Source organism: Arvicanthis niloticus, chromosome 8 (assembly GCF_011762505.2).
Source record: "Arvicanthis niloticus isolate mArvNil1 chromosome 8, mArvNil1.pat.X, whole genome shotgun sequence".
Classification (NCBI taxonomy): domain Eukaryota; kingdom Metazoa; phylum Chordata; class Mammalia; order Rodentia; family Muridae; genus Arvicanthis; species Arvicanthis niloticus.
In genome coordinates this window covers 69,910,691-69,935,903 of record NC_047665.1, presented here as the reverse complement: position 1 = coordinate 69,935,903, position 25,213 = coordinate 69,910,691, and the positions used below count along the sequence as shown (strand labels likewise).

General features: G+C 41.6%; 1 protein-coding gene across 8 annotated transcripts in view; it reads right to left on the bottom strand.

Annotated features, from left to right (window-relative positions):
• The window catches only part of Armc3 (armadillo repeat containing 3), a 118,963-nt gene that overhangs the window by 34,078 nt on the left and 59,672 nt on the right, over positions 1-25,213 (bottom strand). For all 8 annotated transcript variants that reach the window (XM_076939570.1, XM_076939569.1, XM_034510350.2 and 5 more), the window contains exons 8-10: positions 22,240-22,423; positions 9,401-9,553; positions 8,838-8,943 (exon numbers count right to left, since the gene is read on the bottom strand). In XM_076939570.1, coding sequence (XP_076795685.1) covers positions 8,838-8,943; positions 9,401-9,553; positions 22,240-22,423 — 443 coding nt within the window. The remainder of the gene's footprint in view (positions 1-8,837; positions 8,944-9,400; positions 9,554-22,239; positions 22,424-25,213) is intronic.

The following is a 25,213-nucleotide window of genomic DNA, read 5'->3' as shown; positions in this document are numbered from 1 at the left end:
TTAACAGATGTGTTTTGTTGTGTTCTTGTCTTCAAAATAAAACTGGTCATCACTCACTCTGTTACAGCTATCATTCTACAAGAAAATATGGCGACTCTACAGATAATCAGTCCCACATCTACAAGTTTAAAGGTACACCAAGAAATGGAAAAAGAAATAAACACAGCATATTGTGTTACCAGCCCCACACCCAGCTTTATTTATTTGGATGGTAACTTTTTAAAGCAAGATGTCTCTCTCTTACACACACACACACACACACACACACACACACACACACTTTCTGCGATGGCAGAGATAATACCCACTTCAGCTCAGACATTCCTGACGGTGACAGGACCTAGTGGTCACTGAGTCCTGACTTTTCTTGAGGTGTGCTACATGAGGTACTGACTTTTGCAATAGTATATAAAAATCTATCCTGGGGATGTATTTAAATTTTTTTCTCCACATACTATATATGATTTTCTTAGACATGATAATCAACAAATAAATTTTGTCGACATTAAAGTAATATTACCTGTCTTCCTTCAGCTTCATTTAATGGGTAAGAATTTTTCTTTGTTTCCATACTAATCAAGAGAAATTTTAATACCAATAGTATAAAACAATCAGTCATTCATATTGACAGGGATATACAGTCAAAGATAGTCAAAAGTTAGCAAAGCACTCAGGCATATCTATGTAACGTGGGCTCTCTGTCTCTGCTTAGAGCCCCTTAATCATCAGCATTTGTGGTCCTGGCCATAGGTCACACAAAAGTAGAGAAGTAGACTTGTCTCTGCTATTTCAAAGGCTTAAGGTGGCCCAACAATTAATCAGTGTATTTTTTTAGGGGCCCATTATATGTTACAATTCAGAACTTTCTTGGGTTGCTGCTTGTGTGGGTAGTTAAGAAGCTATACAAAAGAACTGCAGGTTGCACAGGAGAATGGGGAGAAGGGGGTCTCTAAAACTCTAAGGCCTTTAAAACTATCTTCAAGGAGCTGAGGTAAAACAGCTATGAAGAATCAGGGAGGTATATATGGTTGAACACCCTTGTCTGTGAAAAGTTTAACCTTAGTTGCAAGTTTCCACTTTCCTCTAAGTATTAAAATGTTATTGTTTTCAATATTTATTCGTTGGTGGTAATTACTAAAATTGTATCTTTAAAGGAAATCACCTTTAAAATGCCCAATCAGCATCTATATTCATTTTCAAAATCTTGCCATGGTTTATCAATGGGTAAATTTAGTTATCAGTGCAAAGGGAAATGAAGGATTACTGAATTCTTTCCATTCTTGGGGCAACGTTGAATCTAATTCTGGTCAGATCCAACAGATGGCAGTGATGTTATAAATTGTTTAAGATATTCTCATTACATGTAGGATCAACTACTCAGAAGGATGTCAACCACAAATCATTTGCTCTGCACGTGTATAAATTATTTAAGAATTGGAAATGATTAATTGGGCAGAAAAGCACAGGGTAAATAAAACATGAAATTCAACTGAAGATATTTCCTGCATCCAAAAAATTAAATGGCTTCTCATTTCCAAAAAGCATTACACACAGAGAACTGTCAAGTAGATCACCAGCATACCCAGGAAGGAGCGATGCCCCAAATTAGCCAAGGGGGCTACCTAGTCACACCTGGTTTTTACTGATTCTTCTCATTTTCATCTTCATCTTTACTGTCTCCTACTCTCCTACTTTATTTACCCACTTAAAACAATTTCTCCTTTCATTTCTAACAAGAGACCCTGGTAGTTCTTCAGTCAGATAAGTACTTTGATTCCTGTCTTTGCTTCTTATTCATTAACCTTTATTCTGCAAAAAAAAAAAAAAAAAAAAAAAAAAGTAGGAATGAAAGGCTTCTAGAGGGAAGCCACTGTTGACTTCTGTGGCTTCTGTGATCCAAATTATGCAGACACAGACATCATTAATCACTTCCTGTTTGAAGATATGGTCACTGGCAGAAAAGTTTGTAAGAACTTTGTCTTTTTTAATTTCAGTTTGACAAAATTCTTTGATATTTTAGTAAAGACATTTATCTCTTCCTATATTGACTGCTGGTTAGAAACTCATTTGGATCAAGAAGATATAGTGGTTATTTTAACAAACAATAAAATGGACACTTTGTCTGCGTGAATATAAGTTGTTTTAGTATCTTAAGGTAACAAATTATATAGGAGCTAATTGTGTTATTTACATAATTAAGCACCTGTTCTTGGTTTTTGTCTTCATACAATACTATATTCTCATTCTTCCCTCTCCACATATATGTGTGTGTGTATATATATATATATATATATATATATATATGTTTTTCTATCTGTATGCATGTGTTTTAATTTAAACCTTTCTAATGTGAAAACTAACCTAATACTTAAAGTTGTATGCACATTTAGATTTTAGGTAGTAGCTTATATTTTAAACATAAGAATTCTTTATATTTAATTTAAAAAAAGATTTGCCTCAGGTTCTGGCGGAATCACAGGAACTAGGAGTAAAAACCAGAAGAAGCACATTCAAAATGCTGATTTCCTTTGGTGACAAACGGTGTTCTCAGAAGACCAATGAAGGTAGATACCATCCATCTGAGCAAAGTGGTCTTTTTCAAATAATACTGAACATAACATTTGGTGGTGTGTATAGGTGTGTGTGTGTGTGTGTGTGTGTGTGTGTGTGTGTGTAAAAGCTAAGTCTACATTCTTTTTTGGCAATTCAGTACCAGCTCTAGGGTGCCTATATGGAAAGGGGAAGGTATTTTAATTTTATTAAATTTACTGCTGGTCAATAATCTAGTAATGTTTTCCTTTCAGTACAATGCCCACATTCTTTAAAAGGCTGTCCCTGGGAGCCAGAGAGTGGAAGGTCTAGAGAATAAAGTCAGGAGAGTAACTGTTCGGAGTTTTAAATGAGCCATAACCATTTCCCCTTTTAATGTGTTACTAGTTTTGAAAAAAAAAAAAAAGATTCTTTTTTTTTAAATTATCATGATGACTTCTTTATCATTAGTTACATTTGAAAATGAACCACATGAAACACTACAAATTAGCAAATCTCTTGAAATTTGTACATAAAACAAAAATCACCTCTTGTTTCAAACTCTCATCTATTAATGCTGAATTTAATTTTCTTTTTAAACAAAGAGAGTTTAAATATTGTCTTAGAATTCTCTCTCTCTCTCTCTCTCTCTCTCTCTCTCTCTCTCTCTCTCTCTCCCTCCCTCCCTCCCCTCTCTCGTTTTTTTTTATGATACACCCACCCACACCCTGATTTCAAAGCAGATTCGTCTTGGTCATGTACATTTCCGAGATGACATCTTGTATTTCCACAGCTTCCGGTTATAGAAACTTCAGGCTCTTCCGTTAAAGGACCTGGGGCTGGCTAAGTACCCCTCTGTTATTCTCCAACAAGCCTCTGGAGCCATTTCTTCCAGTTGGCTGCTTTCGTCTTCCTTAGGAGCCGCTGCTACTCTAAGTTTGGAGAACTAGTGTCGGTCAGGTTTCCTTGGGATACTTGACCCAAGCCTGATGGAGGCGGCAGACAACGACGTCTTGAGTGTCCAGCCACCCGTGGCAAATACAAACTTGGAGATCTTTGTAGGATTTGCTGGAGATCTGCAGGTTGCCCCTCAGCCCTTTGACCGGAACTTTTCCTCCATTAGTGAGGGAGACGGCTTTCACTGAGTTTTCTCTTCCTCGGGTCCTTCATCAGTCCCAGTTTGAGGAGACTTCCCGGCTTTGCCTCTCCTGAGATTCAACATCATACTAAGCTTCCTATTTTCCACTTTGGGTTCATTTTCTTTTATATATATGTATCATCCCCTCTCCCACCTCCACCCCCAGCCCCGCCTATCTGTGGAGCAGTGCTGTTCTAGATGCTTGGAATGTGTCAATGAATCAATGAAAAAGATCGCTTCATCCATGGATCTGGTGTTAGAGGGAGACATAAATAGCAATCAACCACAAGATGGGAGGCGGTAAGAGAATGAGGGCGGGAGGGGCCTGAGGGGTGAGAACCAGCAGTGTTTCAACACCATAGCAATGCTTTCCTAAGGTGATACTTTAACAGTGACTTGGCTTTCTAGAAAAACATTCTAGGCAAGAGGATTGTCAGTTCAAAACACCTTGGGCAAAATCCTTGTAGAACTGGAAAGTACTTCTAGAACATACTTTATAGCCTGTTTTACTCTTGGTTGTTTCCCCCATCCCCAGCAATGTTAGTTTGCCTGTTAATGAAGTAAACTATATCTCATTTAGAGAACTTGGCACGTGGGCTAGAAATGGCCTCTGAGAAACTGGAACAGGACTTTGAGAAGCAACCTCTCCTCCTCGGCGTTCATAGAAAGTTGGATATAGCTAGTTACCTGGCACTGGGGCTTCTGAGTCCCAGAAAGGCAGGGATTTTGAAAGAATTTTGGCAGGGAGAGTTATGGAGTCAGCCAGCCAAGTAGGTCCATGCAGAGTGAAGGTGAATGAATTCAACCTGTCAATAAAAGGTTCAGAGAATCCTTAAAATTCCAGGATTCCCCCTCCAGAATCAGCATTTATGGGGGCTGAGTGACCCCATGCTCCCTAAAGTTTCCTGAAAATAGCACTACTGATTGGAAACTCTGCAGTCACAGGTTCAACCCTGGCTCTCACCCTCTCCTCTCTCCACGCCATCTCCCTTGCACACCACTGCCTCGGTTGCAGGGCAAGCATGCAGAAACGTAGAATGAAGTAGTTCAGAATTTTCATTCAAACTCATTATAAACTATTTGAAGTATTACTCTGTGGAAAAATAAAATAAAATTTGAAAGATCCAGAAAGCTTGAGTGTCCGTGAAGTCACACTCGCAGGAACAACCTGACAGACAGCACCCCTGGTCACCTGAAAGATGGAGACCAAAGGACTTTAAACCTGAAAACCTTCCAAAGAAGGGTCTAGATGGCCTGGGTACTCACTAATGCTGCTAGAAAGTCTCCCATTGTTGTCACAGGGAAATGTGTTCTTAGTGAGAAGACGCATGGTGGCCCGAGAGCAGATGTATTAGATGAGAAACTGGATTATACAGAGGTTATACAAATTCATTTTTAGGACATAAAAATTGGAATAAAAACAGCATTTGTCCCTTCGCAAAAACAGTAACCTCAAAGTATGGTGGTGACTGTGTGGCCATCTCCTCCTCCACCTCTTCCTCCTCTCCCTCTTCTCTTCTCCTCCTACCCCTCCCTCCTCCTCCTCCTCCTCCTCCTCCTCTTTTCTTTTTCCTGTTTGACTTGATTTAGTAGAGTTGACTACCCATATACTGCTCAGGTTACAAAATAAGCCTCTAACTCCAGAAAATGTCCCAAATGCGAGTGCAAAAGCTGTGCGTGTCAGCCCTGGATAAGATATCTGCTCCACCCCCATCCTCCCCTTCACCCAAGACTCAGGGAACATTTCCTAAGAGGGCACAGAAAGGATGTAAGAGCTGGGGGTGGGGGATAGGAAAGAGGGATAGGAAATACTGTTCTCTGGACATAATACAGTTGCTGCCCATGTGAGCCCATAGTAGGTGTGGTTATGTGCACAAAAAAACTCGCTGATGAAGAATTCTAGCATGGAGGGAGAAGGGGTTTCAGAGGCCCTAGCTGAGGAGCTATTGGCAGCTCACAGTTGATAAGAAAGGGAGAATCAATCTCTTTTCTTTGGAGAAGGGTGGCCTTTGGTAGGTTGCTCATGACCCAGTGGACAACTGTGTACCCATTCCCATTATGGGCAGCAGTAATGTGACTCAGTAGCTAGACAGGCAGACAGACACAGAGAGGCAGACAGATAGTTGAAGTAGGGAAGGGTATGAATGAGGATGCTGTCTTGGAAGGGATGAGAGAGAGAGAGAGAGAGAGAGAGAGAGAGAGAGAGAGAGAGAGGAGGTAGATTTGATCAAGATACATTGTATCTATCCTATGAAAAAAAATTTCAAGAATAAGTAAATGCTATTATTTTACAAAAGAATTAGAAATTCAATTTAGGCACATCTAGATGTGAATATAGGAGACAGGTCACCACAAGACACACTCATCGTACTTACGGAGGTTACAGTGCATTGTTGCAAATTAGGTTAGAAATGAGTAGGAGTTCAAATAGCTCTCAAATGCACCTGGACTCAGCTCTGGCTTTGCCTCCTTCCTTCACACAGAAGCAATTAGAAAGACAAACTCAGCCCCCAGCGGTAGCGTGGCTCCTGCTGGGAGAGTATTAGTGAAAGAGCTCGCTTCCAAAAAGGGATTCTGTGGACCTCGGGAAGCCAGGTTTATGCTAACTGATGGAGAAATAGTCAAAGGAGAAAGCATTTTCTCTCAAAACCAACCAATCACATTTGCTGTCATTTCTGTTGGATTTGACTTTATAATTAAGACGTTAAGTGATTAACATTCTAGAAGTGCTTGTTGGCCTGGCAGTCTTCCTTACTTTTGGGTGACTGGAATCCTTTTTGACTCCAGTTTTCAGCATCTGGCACAAATATACCAGCTCTGACTTACTGTAAAAAATATTTACTGTGGGGCTGGAAAGTTGGCTCAACAGTTCAGAGCACTTGCTACCCTATCAGAGGACTGGGTTTGACTCCCAGCACCCACACACTGGGATGGCTCACAACAACCAGTGACTCCAGCCTCAGGGGAGCCAAAGCCCTGTTTTGACCTTTCAGGGCATTAGCCATGAATATGGTTGTGCACACATACCTGCAGGTAAAACACGCATACACATATGCCAATAAAATAAATAAATCTAATGTGTTAAATGTTCACTTTCAAACAGTATTTTTTAGCTCAAAAAAATATCAGAGAATACCAATAAACCCCTTATCAAACATGAACGAGAAAGGCTGAAGGGGGCACATGTAGAGGGTGAGGCGCATCTCGCCTCAGACTAAATCACACAGACAAAGTGGGTTGTAGTAGAGAAAGAGACATTCTCTACCCTGATTGTATATTTCTGAAGTGGAAACTACAAAGACAACAAACATCTGTGAGAGACATAGCTTCCAAAGCAAATCTGAAGGCAGACCTCAGAGGACTAGCTCCCTTCTAGCTCCTTCAGGTTTATACAGACCTAATTTATAGAGACCAGACCCATATCAACACGAGTGTACACTCTAGAGGCGTGAGAAAACTATTTTAGAGAATATGTAAGCCGATACGGGCAACAGGGAGTTTTGAAAGTCACTGATAAAATGTTTTGCAATGGTTTGGCTGCCGTTTTCACATACTGTTTCTGGTGTCTGAAGCATTCTAAAGTCAGCGATTGCTCGACTGAATGCAATGATGACCCTTGCCTTGGGAAGTAATTCCCGTGACCTCTGAGAGAGGGGCACCCTTTGTTTTGATGCTTCAGCTGTTAGGTTTTCAAGGGGGCATTGCTAGATTTCAGTCATTCCACTAAGGTCTTATAAAATGTTTGTGTGGGAATAGAGAAAGAGGCAGAACGGTCGAGAAAATGGCTATGTGAGGAGAATGGGAGGATATGCTTCAAGTTAGGAAGGGTAAATTTAGCCAGAAAACACACACTCACTCGCGCGCACGCACACACACAAACACGTATGCACATGCACACACGTGTACACATGCAAAGAAAGATAAGAAGTAAATTTAGTTTGCATACCAAGTAAGATGCAGGAACGCAAAGGATTATCTTACGAAAGCCAAGTTCAGGAAATTCCTGTCTTGCAAGGCTGTGCTACCTTCTTTGGAGGAAGGAGCTTGCCCTTTGGGGTCTGACGGACCTGCATTCAGGCTCCGGATCAGATCTTTGCACACGAATGCACCCTGGAAAGTTAGCTAAGCGTGCAGAGTCTTGGTTTCATTAGTGATGGACTACTTCGATAACTATTTTTTAAAAATGATTACAGAACACATTCCACACGGTTGCTAATCAGTGCGGAGAAATCCCCAGCCCAGCCTTTCTTCATGTTCACTGTCTTTAGTTCAAGTTTAACGCGTTCCCATTTCTGTAATGCTTAAATCCTTTCTAAATCGATCTTTAAACTCTTCACAACTTATCAATTGTTTTAAATAATATCAGGAATATTTCTTGCGTTGCTTATCTTCACCTGCATAGGAAGTGAAAGTTATAAGAGTTAAAGGGGGAAGGAAGATGGTTCAGTTGGTAACATGCTTGCTACACAAGGATGAGGTCTTGAGTCTGGATCCCAACGCCCATGATAAGCGCCAGGCATGGTAGAACAGGCCTGTAATTCTAGGACTAGGGAACAGGGGCAGGAGGGTCCCTAGGGCTCACGGGCTTGCTGGTCTGCTGAATTAGAAAGTTTCAGGTTCAGTGGATGACTCTCAAAAATTAATGGAAATTGGGGCTTGAGACATAGATTAATGGTTAAAGTACCAGCTGCTCTTCTAGAGGATCCAGGCTTGATTTCCAACACCCACTCGGCTGCTCATTAGTGTCTGTAATCCCGTTTCTAGGGGATCCAACACCCTGTTCTGGCATCTGTGGGCATCAGGTACTCACATGATGCATAGACATATAAGCAGACACAACACCAAGACACATAAAATAGTAAAAACTGAATAAAACAAAGTGGGCAATGACAGAGCCTAATGTCTGGACTCTACATGTATCCATACACATGGGCGTATAAATACACACACATACACACAGAGACTGGGTATAAGGATTTGCACAGTTTCCCAACAAAATTCAATAGTCAATTTTTTTTGGGGGGGGGGGTGAGGGATGAGCCAGGTAACTACTTTTGTAAGAGACCACAAAGAACCACAAAAGTCAGATTACATAAGAAAATATGGAATCATCTTAAAAGCCAAATGTCACAGTCAGGGAGTGCTGGTTCAGTAAGGTTAGTGCACTTACTTGGCATTTGCAGGGCTGCTGGTCGTCAGATTTGCCAGGGCCAGTGCAGCTGCTTCCCTCACCTCCTCATTGTCACTTCTGAGCAACTGAACTATCTGTGGAATCCCTGCAGAGAAACAAGTGTGAGTTGTGACTCCACACTCATCCACACAGCCTGAGAACAGCATCCACACAGTCTGATAACAGCATCCACACAGCCTGAGAACAGCATCCACACAGTCTGAGAACAGCATCCACACAGCCTGAGAACAGCATCCACACAGCCTGAGCACAGCATCCACACAGCCTGAGAACAGCATTCACACAGCCTGAAAACAGCATCCACACAGCCTGAGAACAGCATCCACACAGCCTGAGAACAGCATTCACACAGCCTGAAAACAGCATCCACAGTCTGAGAACAGCATCCACACAGCCAGAGAACAACATCCACACAGCCTGAGAACAGCATCCACACAACCTGAGAACAGCATCCACACAGCCTGAGAACAGCATCCACACAGCCTGAGAACAGCATTCACACAGCCTCAGCCTTCAAAAATGGCAGTCTCTGGTTTGCTTACCCTGGGTGTTGAAAAACTCTTTGCAGCTGGAGTTCTCACACATGGCTGAAATAGCTTGGGAAGCAGCAATCTTGGTCCCATCGCTGTCAGATCCCAGGAGGGTCACCAGGCATTTTTCAACCTCTTGTTCATGAAAAACTTTTCTATTTTCAGCTTTCATAAACACAAAGGAAAAATAAATCAGAATTTTCCTGATAACAGTGTTCTTACTACCTGACAGAAATACAAACCATTTGCTAACTTTAATGTCTAAATCTAAACTAAGCAAAATGTGTATCTAGTTAACCTTCAGACCACAGCTGAGAGACAAAAGGGAAGATAGGCGTCATGCGTATGCCTCAGTCCCCATCTGCTGTGTATCAGATGTGGTAGGGACCATTGTGTGGTAAGATGCACACACTCAGACGTCGTAAGCACGTAAGATGTGTCACGAACTGACTCGTCTCTTGGTGTTCACATGGGTTCTCTCCTCACTAAGCATAAAAGCTCAAGTACCTTATATTATTTTAAATATAAAACACAATATTAAGACATGCCTAAAACGTACAGATTAGAGAACTGGATACTTAAGCCTTCTAGAAAAGAGCAGAGGGGAGGAGGAAGGAGAAACGAATGCTGTAGTACAATCCGAATCTTCTCAGCTTCCATTAAAACCTTCAGTGTCTTTCCCCCCAAAGCTAGAGAAACCACTTTAATTACCATAGACGCAATATAAGACCATGTTAGAGTAAGTTTGCTTTCTGAAAACACAAGCCTAAGTCCACATCATGGTATTTGCTCTCTTATAAAATATTAAACTTCAAACCAACTTCGTGTGTGTGTGTGTGTGTGTGTGTGTGTGTGTGAGATAGATCCTGGATAGAATAAGCAAACAGTCTGCCCCCGAAGCTTCCCCAACCTGAAACCTAAAGTGATTTTTTGCTTTTTTTTTTTTGGTCTTAGTCCTTTAAATATTTTTTCTCTTGTCCTAGGTTGTTTTTGTTTTTAAATAAATGCCAATCTCATAGTATACTGAAGTATTCTTGTGTCAAAGCAGAATATTAAATTAGAATATTAAGATTATTTTTGCATTCTGTTAATTTTAAGTTTTTTCATTCTAAATCGTCTATTATTTAAGGAGTCTGAAAACCTCAGTGTTAAAAACTGGGGGTCAATGGCTCCAGAGGTTGCTGAGGGAAGAAACAGCTGAAAGATAATTCCTTTCTAAGTTACTTTTGGTTTCTTTAAAAATTTTGGCTGCAGATTTGATTCTCCATTCACTATCTTTGTGAAACCTGAAAGACATAATCTTGACAAGGCCAGTTGTCAAGACTGGCTCTGCGGTCTGAGGATGTTACACATGTGAAGCATCTCCTGCCTCCGAACACGGACAGCACTTCCTATAACAATCTGCATGTAGGACTAATTAATGACTTAGATATATTTTAATTGAATTATTTTTTGACTTAGATATATTTTAATTGAATTATTTTCCCAGAAATACTTTCAGACACAAACACTAATGGGGTCTTCACTGGTAAGTTAAGATCTGCTTCCCCCTTCCCTCTAACAATGATCCCCCAGATTCTCTTCATAACAGCAGTGTTCAGTCATGTCTGCAGACTTTCTGGCCTGGGCTTAACCATCCTCTGAAATGTCCCAAGAGGTCTGGCTCGGAATGGGTCAAGCTATGTAACCAGTCAGGAACCTTGTCCTGGGAGCCTATCACTCCTGTGTTCCTTTCTTGGACAGGCTTCAACTGGTCAGAATAGGTATTGAAGAAGAAGAAGAAGAAGAAGAAGAAGAAGAAGAAGAAGAAGAAGAAGAAGAAGAAGAAGAAGAAGAAGAAGAAGAAGAAGAAGAAGAAGAAGCTGCAATTAATACTCACATTGAAATGGCCTCTAAGATATTTTTAAATTCACAAAGTCTTTATTAGTTAAAAAAAAAAAAAAAAAAAAAGGCTAGAGACTTTTCCAGAGGCACTGACAAAAGAAGAAGAGGAGGAGGAGGAGGAAGAAAATAAATAAATAAATAAATAAATAAATAAATAAATATTGGTGTAGTTGTATCATTAAGCTTTCTCTGATGTCTCTGAATCAAATCCTAAACAGGTCACTCAGCATGGATTCTATCAGGAAAATCTGACAAGATACAGTAGCAATTAATGTGAAAAGATCAACTTTTGAGCACATAATTGTTACATTAAAAAACAGTATATACATAAAGACTGGAAAGATTTTAAAAATAATTTAAGGGCAATTAGATTTTTACAAAATAATTTAAATAAATACTGTGGGCAATTAGTTTCTCAACCCTGCTGGGAATGTTCTCAAAATCCAGCTGTGTTCACCAAACCTCCAAAGTGCTGACTGCAGTGTGGCTATAATAGATTTAAAAGATGAATTAACATATTAACCAAGTACTTTCACTGAAACGCCATGCCAAGAAGTATTTGTGCTTTAATTATGCAGATAATAAAGACGGCTAGACAGTTACATTACTAATAGAGTAACGCTCTTTGAAAAGAGCACTCAGTGTGCTAACTCGAAGAAGGCAGGGGCCTCAGAGCTAAAAGTAAATGCTGTAACACTGTAATGCTTGTCCTTGCCTGTTCTCTGGACTGGCCATTGCGCCACCTTTGTCCTTGTTGAGTAGTTAACACCAGCTCATAAAACTCTCAGCAACTAGGTCATTAACACCTTCACCTTCCAGTGGCGACAGGTCAAGCTCATGCTGACTCTGCTTCCCACAGCTGGGGATTTCAATTTCACAATTTCAAACTCCTATGCCATTTGCTTAAATCTCAGCTGCTTTTGACAGACAATGAAAGCACACACACTTGTCTAAACTATTATTGGAAGGATAGAAAGGAAAACCACATTATAAAAGTTATTACTGATAGGAACATTGTTCTTACTGACGAAATGAAGACTAACATCTGTCCAAACTTATGGCACTTTTTAACTGGGGTAAAAATTAAACTTTTACCTAATTATTCACTTTCAACACAGAAATATTAGAAGATAACTTTGTTAATCCTTGTTAAGTTTGAGGTTTTGCCAGTGTAATATAATGTCTAGTGAATCTTGCAGATGGACATCAAGACTGTCTACAGATTGGTATGAAAAAACAGACCTGAATGTAGGTAGGGTGTGGAAAGAGAGTGGTCTATAGTCAGACACACAAGGAGAGGTGCTTTGGGGCTGTGCCAGGTAGGCAAGAAGGGAATGACCCAGCAGGGGTGGAAGGTGCCGCCTGGTTCTCTATTAGTGGCCCAGGAAGATTGGCCCTGCCCCACTAATGCTCAATTAAACAGTGCTGTCAACAAATGTGGCTAAGGCAAGACGTCTGAAGCAGAGTGACTTGTAACAGCGCATGCGTCCCGTCAGAAGTGGGTCAACTCTTAAGGATTTGTTAAGATAGAGACTGTGGGTGTTTGTGAAATTTTTTTCTTTCTCGGAGCATTGAGAACCAAGAGTGAAGCTTTCAGGTCAAATATCTCCTAGTGTGAGAAACTCAAACCAGCTAGGTGCCCACTGGATTTAAAGAGCACTCAACAGATGTTTCCAGGGCCCCTGTAGTCATCAAAAGGCAGAATCAACTCAGAGAGAACATACTATAAAGGACAAAGTAAAGTTACCAGCCAAATAAGTGCAAGTGTGTGTGTGTGTGTGTGTGTGTGTGTGTGTGTGTGTGTGTGTGTGTGTGGTGTGTGTGTGTGTGTGTGTGTGTGTGTGTGTGTGTGAGAGAGAGAGAGAGAGAGAGAGAGAGAGAGAGAAACTTTAGCGATGGGGGAATAGCCCAGTCATGGAGCACTGGCCTGGCACGTTTAGAGACTGGTTTGGTCCAGAGAGAGAGAGAGAGAGAGAGAGAGAGAGAGAGAGAGAGAGAGAGAACACTTCAGTGTTTTTTTAAAGAAAAACAAATTTAAGAGTTCAAACCAGAAAGACAAATGTCAACGGAGCTGTACACAGGTGTACCTCAATGAGTGATGTTATCGTAGAGAGAAGCCCCACCCACCCAGATATGGGCATTCTGCTGGGCAGTGGAGGTTGGCTCACATCCCAGTGCTTACCTAGTATCCCACAGTAGCAGTGTCCAATTGAGTTCATGCACAGGTTTTCTAAATTTATCATAAAGGTCTCATGCAGGAAACAGGCTCTACTAGCTTAAAGCACATCTGTAAAAAGTCTCATGGTTAGGAAGACAGCTCAGGAGGTAACGTGCTTACCAGGCAAGCCTGACGATCTCAATGCATTTGCCCAGAACATACATAAAGGCCAAATGCTGTAACACAGGTCTCTGTAACCCAGCAAGCCTCTTTGAGGAGATGCTCAGAGAAGATGAGAGAATCCTTAGAGACTCACAGGACAGCTAGCCTGATGCATGCAGCAGCAAACAGCAGGAGAGGCCTTTTCTTAAACAAAGAGAAGGCAAAGACCATCATCTGGAGCTGCGTCTTTAGTGCCACAAGTCTCTGAGACACACATGTGCTGTTACACATATGTGCACAAATGAGCACACATACATGTGCATATGTGCACAAACATGCACAAATGTATGTACACAAGCAAGTGGGCACACACAGGTATTCAGACATGCATATGTACTCATGCATATGTACACATAGGTATATAGACATGCACATGCATATATATATGCACACACAGAGACACACATACATATATGTGTACACACACATGTGTATGCACATGCACACAATCTTATAGGTCCAGAAAGAAAAACCAGTTATTTCATCGACACCTTGAAAAGCAATAGAAATAGACATTTTGATTTTCCCTCTGAGTTTAACCATTTGATGAACATGGATAGCAGTAAGTCAAAATGAGACGTTCCCAAATCCAAGGTAAAGTCCAAAACAAGAAGAAATGAATACAAAATCGTAGCCTAGCACACATCTTGTCCTGCAGAATGTAACACAACAGAAACAGGGAAAGTTCTAATCTAAACAAAGGGTTTGTGACTCCACCAGATGAATAGCTAACACTGAGAGAGGGTATGTCAGCTTGGTCCTGCTCATCCTTGCTTTCCTCATTTGGACAGCATCATCTGGGAGACAGAGATGGCTTCAGGCAACCCACGATGTCTCTGAGATTACATGCAGAATAATGCCCATATGTAATGTTGGCAAGGGTGGTACTTTGATCAGACTCTCAAAGAAAGTCAAGACTTTCCTAAAGCCTGAGTTTGGGCACGGTAGTTGCATGAGCTTGGAAGCCATCAGAAGCAACAGGCGGAGCTTCAGAAGGCATGTCAGAATTAGAAACAGATTTAAGACCCATAAGTGGAGAAGGAAGTGGGGCAGACATTAGTCACAAGTGAGATTTCTCTGGAAGATTTTAGAAAGATTGGGAGACAAGCTCAGTATTGAAATGATGGATGAACGCGAAGGGTTTTGGAGAAGAGCTAAACAAGAGAGTGTTCTAGAAATGGAGAGGAAGACAAGTGTGAGGAGGAGATGACAGCCAAGGTGGGCATCCCCTGAGTTAGAGTTCAAGAAGAAGGAAGATATTTGTCTAAAGGGGCCACTTAACATGTTGATGTCAAATTCTACACAGCTGTTTTGGAATCAGTGGGTTTAGCAATGGAGAGATGCTGAGGGAGGTAGAGTTACTGAAGAATCAGCTTCTCTGTCAGAGCAGTTGACTAGGAAGAAAGGAAGGACCGTGGAGGAAACAGAGGAAAAAGCCTTCCATAAATTATTTTCTGTCAAAAACACTGCACCTCTCAGTATGTGTCCCACTCCTATTAACCCCCACCTGTCTAGCGGTGGCACCAGAAGACAGAAGAGTGACAGTGTGACATCGCAGTACAAGAGCACCCCTGCTAACATCCAAACATGGACAAAGGCTTCCATTGACATATCAGCTGATGAGAAACACGACCCAAGGTTCTGTGAGAGCTTCCTCTGCTAGTTATACCCAAGCTGAGACAGAGCAGTGTGCAGTCCACACCAACACTGCAGCTCTATCATGGTATAACAGGAACAGGAGGAGAAGGACACAGATACTTTAAAGACAGTAAGTATTCTGGGGGAAGTAAAGATAAAGCAAAGCAAAAACAAGACCACGAAGTGCAAGGAATAAACGTTTACTGCAAGGCATGGGGAAGTGTGAAACAAAAATATATTTGGGTAACTTTTAAATTTTATTATTTTTTTTTAATTAAAAGATACTTTTACGTGGCAGGGGTGGTGAATGCCTTTAATCCCAGTGCTCAAGAGTCAGAGGCAGATGGATCTCTATGAGTTTGAGGCCTGCTAGCCAGGACTACACAAAGAAGCCCTGTCTCAAAAGTTATATGCGTGTGTGTGTGTGTGTGTGTGTGTGTGTGTGTGTGTGTGTGTGAGTGTGTGAGTGTTCTGACTGCATGTATACCTACCATTTGCCTGCCTGGTGCCTTTGGAGGTCAGAAGGTGACAGTGGTTCTCTGAAACTGGAATTACAAACTGTTTTGAGCTACCATATGAGTGCTGGGAATTGATCCTGTGTTCTCTGCAAGAGCAGCAAGTGCTCTTAACTGCTGAGCTACATCTCTAGCCCCAGGCTTTTTGAATTTAAAAGAAGATTTTACCTAAATATGAAAAATATATACAGAAAAGTAAAATTTGGCAGGACTCAGATTGGGTGTCTACAAAAGCAAGATTCAAAGAAAGTTAAGGAGAAATGTTCTCCAATACTTCCATATCCAGCTAAACTGTCAAACACATTCAAAGACAGCAAACATATCCACAGATGAGGACTCACACAGTACATCTGTCTGTGAGACAGCCTGGTGGTGGGTTTACCCTTCAGGTCCCACATGGTAGGAGAGAACTGGCTCTAACAAGGTGAACACACACAGACTTCAATATAATGTAATAACAATTAAAAAATAGCACTCGGGTACCTGCAGAATAATTTTTTGACTGAAAAATATACCCTGATTAATTTAAGAAAAAAATAAAAAACAAAATAGAATGTTAAGGCCATTAGAACAAGAAACTGATGGTATATACTGACAGACTCTACATGCTTGGAAATTTAGATTAGAAATGTAGATAACATAAAATGTCATAATAAAGAGATTCTTTAAAAAGAAAGGTTCATAACTATTTGACGACAGGACTCATATATATATATATATATACATATATATATATGTAGTTACATTACTATAACTTTAAACTCTAAAAGGTTTAAAGATCTGCATTTAAAACACATAGAAAAGGAAAGTATGGAAAATAAAGAAGTCAGAACTAAATTCTACAGGGACGGCAGCTTCTCAGCGCCTCTCAGCCATGGGTTGCTCACAGTTCCCTTAACCCAACTGTACTATATCTAAACTGTCTTATGTTTAATTAGTGCTTTGCTTCCCCAAACCATTTTTTGGTAATATTTAATGATCTTACTATCGAGTTAGAATTGAAAGTTGGACTGCATAATTGAAAGATTTAATGAATGTGGTTAGAAGTGAATGTAAGACAGTATTAAGGAAATTAAAGTTACTTAGCATTGAGAACAGATATAATGTAGAAAGAAGAACCTAACCTATACTTCATCTGTGATGGGCCAACTAGATTTAACAGAACATGACAGTATAAATACCCAGTCTGACGTCCTCTAGCAAATGCATCTGCTATATACTCATTCACATCCCTATCCCAGGGCCATGCTTATCTTCAGGACTGGTGCCTCTCAAGTGCTTGCTCATTCATAAGCAGAGTAGCATTGTTAGGGTTTGCTAGACCATGGGTACACATTTACGACCTTCTAGGAAGTGCCACAGTAATCTCAAAGTAAAACTCGAATTTTAAAAACTGTAAACACAAACAATTAATTTTTAAAGACCCTACAAATAAAAAAAATTTACAATTTAAGAGGAAAGATTTTGAGCTCTTGTCCCGACTTGGAAAAGGGCCCGGATCACTGTAGTTCACTCTTTTGGTGTCAGATCCATGAGTCCATGTGGGTAAGAGATTGACTAAACGAAATCACCCCAAACCTGACCAGTCAGTGCTTTAAAAAAATAATCTCCATAATATTAATGTACAGGCTTCAATGGGGGAGGGTTCCTACAGTCACAATAGAGTCCTGAAGTGTAAGAGAATGATCACAGGATGGCCTGAGAGGTGACACAGTGGGGGAGTCTGAACCCAAGGAAAGTCCTGGTTCAGGAAATGGCACAATGACAAAGCAGAGATGGAGTCAATGCAGATTTAGTCATTAGATCCTAAAATTAAGACTGAGGAGACACGACTTGAAGATGAAACGTAGCTATTTTAGAACTGGTATAAGGAAGTAGAACCAGAAAACACTAAGTGCTACAAAGAGCTCAAAGTCTGTGTGCCTGAATTATGTTGTGTTGGGGGGGGGGAGGGGATTCCAATGAATGGTGCTAGGAACACTGACTGTATGCATACAGACCTGAGAAGTTGGAAATATCCTTAAATTAATTGCAAAACTTAGCTCAGAGCAGGCCAGGAGCCAAACAGTAAATGCTTCCAGCATGAAACACTTGAATAGGAGAAAATCTTCATTTCAATGGTTTTGGTTAAAATCGCTTAGTCATGAGGCTGAAGATAGATGAATGTGTCTGTATAAAAATGAAAACTACGAGTGCATCAAAAAAACACAACCAACAGTGAAAGGCAACCGCAAAATGGGAGAAAGTACCAGCTAATCACAGATAAGGGGTGATAAGAATCCCTCCAACTCTATGTCAAAGAAAAGCTGGGCCTGAAACACCAACCACTTGGGAGGCTGAGGAAAAAAAGGACCACAAGTTTAAGGCCTGATTGGTCTACAGGGTGAGTTCAAGTTCAGTCTGGGCACTTAGTGAGACCTTATTTCAAAATAGAAAGTAAAAAATGGGTCCCAGAAGAGAATTCATTCGGTAAAGTGCTAAGCACAAAGACCTGAGTTTGATCCTCAGAAGGCGTGTTAAGAATAAACCAAGCAGTGTTGACTCATGCCTATAGCCCCAGCACTGGGAAGAGGGAGGCACAGAACCAGCCAGTCAGTCAGCCTAGGCTACTTGATAGGTTCCAGGCCAGTGAGAGATCTTGTCCAACAACAGCAACAACAACAGCTGACGGTGTACAGTGCCGGAGGAAGGATACCGGAGGTTGTTCCCTGGCCTCCACACACCCGCATGTACATGCATTCACACACACAAAAGACTGACACATTTCTCTGATAATGATCTACATGTAGTTAATAAGCAGGTGAAGAAGTTAGTTAACATTGCTAATTACTAGGGAAATATAAAGAAAAACAACAATGAGATGTCATTGTGCACTTAGTAGGACAGTTACTAGCACCAAACAAAGTAACAAATGTGGACCAGCATGTGGAGACACTGGAACCCTGAACATTGTCCCTGGGGATGACAAAACAGTGCTGCTGTTAGAGAGAAGAACATGGAAGTTCCTCAAAACATTCAAAGTAGAATTAGCATATGAGTTAGCAAGCCGCCCTGGTACACACCACAGGAAGTGAAAGCAGAGAGTCAAAGAAATATTTGTTCATACACACTCAATAGCGGTTACATTCACAGTAGCTAAAAGGGAAAAGGCAACTCAACTGCCCATCAGTGGCTGAATGGAAAATCAAAGTGTGGCATCAACAAAGAAGCATTATTCAGCCTCAAGAACAAGAAAATCTTGACACATGCTATTATATCAACGGGCATTGTAAAAGGCAGCATGCTGGGTGCCACAGAGTCACAAGGGGATGCTAAGGGCACAAAGAGACTGCAGCAGCCAGATCTGTAAGGACAAAGTAGAGACAATGAGCAGAGTTACCTTCTGTATTATTCTGGGAGTTGTTCTGCAGATGGGAAAGGCCAGAGAATGTTGAAGGTGTTTAATGCCACTGAGCCATGTGCCTAGCCATGGCTACAATGGTGAATTTTATACTGCTAATATTTTAATCAGAATTTTAAAGAGGGCATTCATTTCCCTTTCTTAATAAAACTCATGTCTCTTCTGGGTTCCCGTTTCTTGGTGTTGCGCCATATTATTCTCAGTTGTAAAAAGTCAGACACCTGGCCTCACCTGGGTACCACCTCCTGCCCACCTAAGCCCATGTCACCATTCCACAAGGGCTTACAGAGAGTCTCTGCAGGCCAAGACAGGCTGGGTGGGGCTTCTACTTGCCAGGTAACTGTGTGGTGGAGCCTAGGCTAAATGCCAACGATCATGGATTACATTAATTCTTCATTGCTTCTCTGGCCTCAACCAACACGCTCAATGTTCTGTTGCATTCCATTCACCAGGCATTCTGGAAATTTCCAAATCTGGAATCTTCTGTATTCCTCTAGCCTTCACACACCTTTCCCTTCAGTGAACATCCTGCTCAGATTTTTTTTTTTACCCAAGAAGTTTTCAAATTTGATTCCACGTCGGGTTTGTAAGTACTATTTGGAACCTAACACTTCTCTACTCTGAGTTTTCATGGAGTGGTCTTCTTCCTGAGTAGATCCTGTGTTTCCACTAGCATGGTTGACACATCTTTGTGAGTGCCTGCTTCCTTGCCTGTCTCAGTTTATGGAAAGAAAAATCAAAATGGATGTATGAATGGACAGGTTTGTAGGGACTGCTGTTACCTCACAGCCAGGAAAGCAGGTTGCCAAGGTAACAGTATCAAAACTAGTCCTGAGCCTAATCCTCTAGGCACTCACTCTGCCTGGAGTCCCACCCATTCTCTGTCACATGATTGATCATTGTCAGGTCCAAGAGAAACAATGGGACAAATGGCTACCCCTGGTGTCCATTAACACACCAAAGCACATGCTGGCTTCAGGCTCCCTGCATCACCAATACCTCTTACAGAGTCCATGCAGCATCTGGATCTTCTCACCCTGGCCTCTACCTTAAGCTTCTGGAGCTCACAGGCTTCCCTTTCCCCAGAGTCTCACTCCTATATAACCCTGCTACTTCAACCATGTGCTCTCTTTTTTTTCTCTCTCTCTCTCTCTCTCTCTCTCTCTCTCTCTCTCTCTCTCTCTCTCTCTCTCTTTCTCTCTCTCTGTCTTCCTCTCTTGCTACCCCCATCTCTCCTTTCATGACCAAGACCACTTTGCTGGCTACTTTCAGTACACTACTTTCTCTCCCTGCTAGATGTCTCTGGCTATATTCTCCCTCATATCTACAATACAAACCTTCCCTTCAACCATACCTTGGAACAACAGTGTCCTCCCTCACTGTATATAATCACTATGACATGTATACAATCACTACACTAGCAGGGGCTGAACAAACTTAGAAAGACCCAGGCATACCAAATCTCAGAGAGGGATATGCAAAGTATGTTGGGTGTGACAGTGTTTGTGTTATCCTATCACACCTCTTTTGGTGTCATAAGGTCTCAGTTCACCAAGAATCATGGAATGGAGAGAAAACAGAATTGGCCCAGTGTGATAACACCTAAGCTCCAATGGTTAGAACTGGGACAAACCAATATTCACCTGTCAGGACTCAAGCAGCCCACACACATAGATGGAAGCTTGAGTTTATAGAGGATTTCTGGTGGTTACAGAAAAGCCAGCATCCCCAAAGAAACCTGTGAAACAGGTTTTCTTCCCTTGCCTCCCCACTCTCCACCAGGAGTCCCTTGCCTTGTCTCTGGCAGAAGGGAAGCGACTCCACTGACATGTAGTGTCCTGTAGAAGCCCATGCTGGCCTCCAGGCTCCTATGTTCCTTCTCACAAGTCCTTATACATTTCAAAGCTTCCATGCCAACATCTTATCTTTCCCTGCTACCCCTGCCTCCCCTCACCTGCCTGCTGAGCTCACTACTCTCTCTCCTGCTATCTTGTTGTCTTACAGTATCTGCTGTTCTCTCTTGTTGGCTCTCATGTATCCCTGGCTATGTCCGGCATGTGCTTCTTTCTCTCTGCTCTGGACTCTTTCAGATGCCTCTGGGTGTTCTCTCTCTCTCTCTTATTCACAAAAAAATCTTTCCCGTAAAGGAGAAGCTGTTTCATCAGTTTCTTTACTGTACCCCCTCACATACATTTCTGATACTAAAGAATTCCGAATTTTACAGTCTGTCTTTAGATTTGGTGTCAACAGTGTAAGTCATGAAACCTTGCTATGCTAACTCTACACTACATGGTGAGCTTGTCTTTGCTGCAATAAAGTTGAGCCTATGGGCTGAAAAAAAAAAAGGTTCTCCACAACATATACATAGACACATATTCAGATGTGAGTATATATGTTTAGGATGTATTTCTAAATCAGAGATCTAAATCAAAGCTGCCGTCACATTTCTAAGAGTAGTAATTCAGAAGGAGTAAAATAAGCCCTCATCTTTTATTAACAACCCCCCATATATTAAAGTTATCATTGTATCTTTCATGATTGGGATGTAATTAGTCACTCTTGTTTTACAGATTTGTAACAACACAGCTTATCGCAGAAATGAAAACTGTTTTATGTACATAGAACAAGCATATTGATTTCTGTGGCTGTATGACATGGCACTGCTATCTTCCAGCTAACACTTGACAGTCCTTGGATGTCATTCTGAGCGTGATCCCTTAAAACAACGCTCTCAGAATCGCAAACACCATGTGCATTCTGTGGTATTCCAATTTGAGGAGAAATAAAAGCTTAAAGCTTAAATTCATAATGAACTGCTTTTCAAAAATGGGATTATAATTAAGTGGTGTTAAGTTTGTAACACCCTGCCTCTGACAAAGCAATCTGTATTTTAGCTTGTTGGCAGTGAGATGTTTGGGTCCTGCTTTTCTCTGAGCGGTATCTTTAAAGCAGGCAGATGCTCTTGTGTTTATAAATATCGATCAATATCAAGAATACAAAGGGAAGATGTATGCTGAGATTAGGGGATACATACGATCATAAGCTGCTTTAGTAATAGCTTTGGCTGCATTCTTCTGAATGTCAGGAATTGTGGAATTCTCTGCGAATGACAGGACTTTTTTGAGGCTCCCTGACTGTTGCATCAGTACCATTGTGTCCATATCCTCCAGGCAGTTGGCTATCACTGCAAGTGCTTCTACATGAAGGTCATTCAATTCCTAATCACAAAAAACAAACACAGCTTGAAAATTGTCCTTTCAGTTGCTCCACAGGCTGCTATGACAAAATACTTGACCAAAGCAACTTAAAGGAGAAAGGTTTTACTCCAGATTACAGTTCCAAGGGGACACAGTCCGACTGGAACATAAAAGGCTGGCCACTCACGTTGCAGGGGTAGTCAAGAGTTATCATGAGAACAGGAAGTGAGACAAGGCTATAAGCCTTCAAACCCCATCCCCCCCCCCCCCCCGCCCAGTGATGTATTTCCTCCCTTGAGGTGCCACTCCTAAAGCTTACATGACTTTTCCAAACAGCATTTGGGGACCAAGTGTTTGAACACATGAGCCTATAGGGGACATTCCACATTCAAACAACCACAGTTGTGCTAAAGAATCAGAAAATAATGTGCTTAATTTTGTGTTGACAGAGCCCAAGGAAGCAGAAGTCTTTATCAACGACATCCCAGGCTACCTGCCTCAGCTTCTCTCACTTCTCTTCAAAATATTTTATGGATGAAATAATGAAGAAAACTTCCAGTAATTACAGTGAATTGAAATTACTTACATTATCTTCCATTAAATGCAAATATAAAATCCCTGGGGAAAAAGGTATATATTTTTGGGAAGGACTCAACACGAAGCTAGGGCCTTGTCCATGCTAGGTACACACTCTACCCCTGAGCTATAACCTTCAATTCTAGAAGGTAGTTTTGGGAATAAAACAGAAGCTGAAGGTAAACATGTTCCCCCAGATCTTGAAAGTGATTGGGGAAAAGCAACGGAGCATGGCCTTCTTGATGGAAGAGTCACATGGGTTCCCAAAGCAGTACGAACCTATAAGCTCCCTTAAACCGAAAATGAGAGAGATGCAGCAGCGATCATCCATACTGTATTCCACTCACTCACGTCGCTTCTGACGGAGGACTTCACTTTAGAAATGCACAGCGGGGTCTGTGCTCACAGAACACCCTGGCCCTACGATCTTTGCTACCACTCTCAAGCAAGGGCAGTGATAGAATTCTGGAATGGCCTTTGGGAGACTCAGTTACATCACCTACAAAGGGGTCATACTTTGCAGGGCTGCATCAATATCCTACACAAGGCTGAATATGCTTTGAATCAGTGTCTGACATACCATTTCTCCCTTAGCTGGGATCCACAGGTCCTAGAAGCAAGACGTGGCTACTGAGTATTGGAGTGGCCCCTCTTATCATCACCCTGAATGGCTCTCTGGCGAAGCTTTTGCTTCTTGTGCCTGAAACTTATGCTTTCCTGGCTTAGAGAACTTATTTCCAAAGGAAGGAATATTTCCACCAGGGCATACAACAAATGACTCCAATGAATTAGAAGTTAAGGCTGTCACATGACACCTTGGGCTTCCTGTGCCCCAAGTCAATAAGCAAAGAAGACAGTTGCTATGGACGGGCAAGTTTGGTTGCCAATCTAAGGGAAGGAGGTCTAGAAAACACGAGGTGTGTCTCTTAGTATTACCATGCCTGTGATTAAAGCCACTGGAAAGAACAATTACCCAGTCTGTTAGAAACATATAATGAACAGCCAAGTGTGATGGTGTATGACATATCCCAGCAATTAGGAGCAAGAAACAAATGATGAATGCAAGTTCCTGGCCAGCTGGGTCTACACAGTGAGAACCTGTCTCAACACATGCACAGACACATAGGCATACGCGCGCGCGCGCGCGCACACACACACACACACACACACACACACACCAAAAATCAAATAGGCAAACAAACTTGCAATGACCCAGTCCATTCTAGTCTTCAACAGTGAAAATGAAACACAGTACAAAGCTCTCTCTGATCAGGGGAGGCTCTTGCTGAGGGCAAAAGGAGCCTGGACTAGTAAAAGGAGATAGTGATGGATGACAGTCCCTGCCACTGCTTATAGCTATGAAAGCTGTAATCGCCAAGTGTTTCTTCTTCATTTAGGTAGGGGTGCTTATGCACATGTCTGTATCCACGCATCTAAACACATAACTTAGTTTTGTACTCTCTCATCCTCTTATCACACCACTTGAGATGCTTAATTATAATTTAGTATTTCATTTTCATTACTTTTACATCTTAGGATCTAAGTTTCTGAAGTTAAAAAGAATAATAGATGTCACCTATTAACTTTACACTCATTCTAGGGTAAGATGGTGTGTTTTCTGATGGACACAGGATGCTTGCTTCATCTTAGATGGATATATTATTTAATGATTTAATTTTAACATTAAGAATGATGAAGGCAAGGCCTGGTCTTCATTCCTTTTATGCCAGCATGTAGGAGGCAGAAGAGGCAGAGGAGGCAGAGGAGGCAGAGGAGGCAGAGGAGGCAGAGGAGGCAGAGGAGGCAGAGGAGGCAGAGGAGGCAGAGGAGGCAGAGGAGGCAGAGGAGGCAGAGGAGGCAGAGGAGGCAGAGGAGGCAGAGGAGGCAGAGGAGGCAGAGGAGGCAGAGGAGGCAGAGGAGGCAGAGGCAGAGGCAGAGGCAGAGGCAGAGGCAGAGGCAGAGGCAGAGGCAGAGGCAGAGGCAGAGAGGCAGGCAGAGGCACAGAGGCACGTGGATCTCTGTGAATTAGAGGCCAGGCTGGTCTACATAGTTAGCTCAGCATGCTAGTCAGGATTACAGAGAGATTCTGTCTTTATTCAGAAGATAGAAGGGAGGAATAAGGGGAGGGGACAAATCAAAATGGTAGCTCAGAAAATTTGAAATCAAATAATTAATTCCATGCCTAACTACAACCAAGTCAATAAACCACAGGACTGGTAAAACTGTCATATTAAA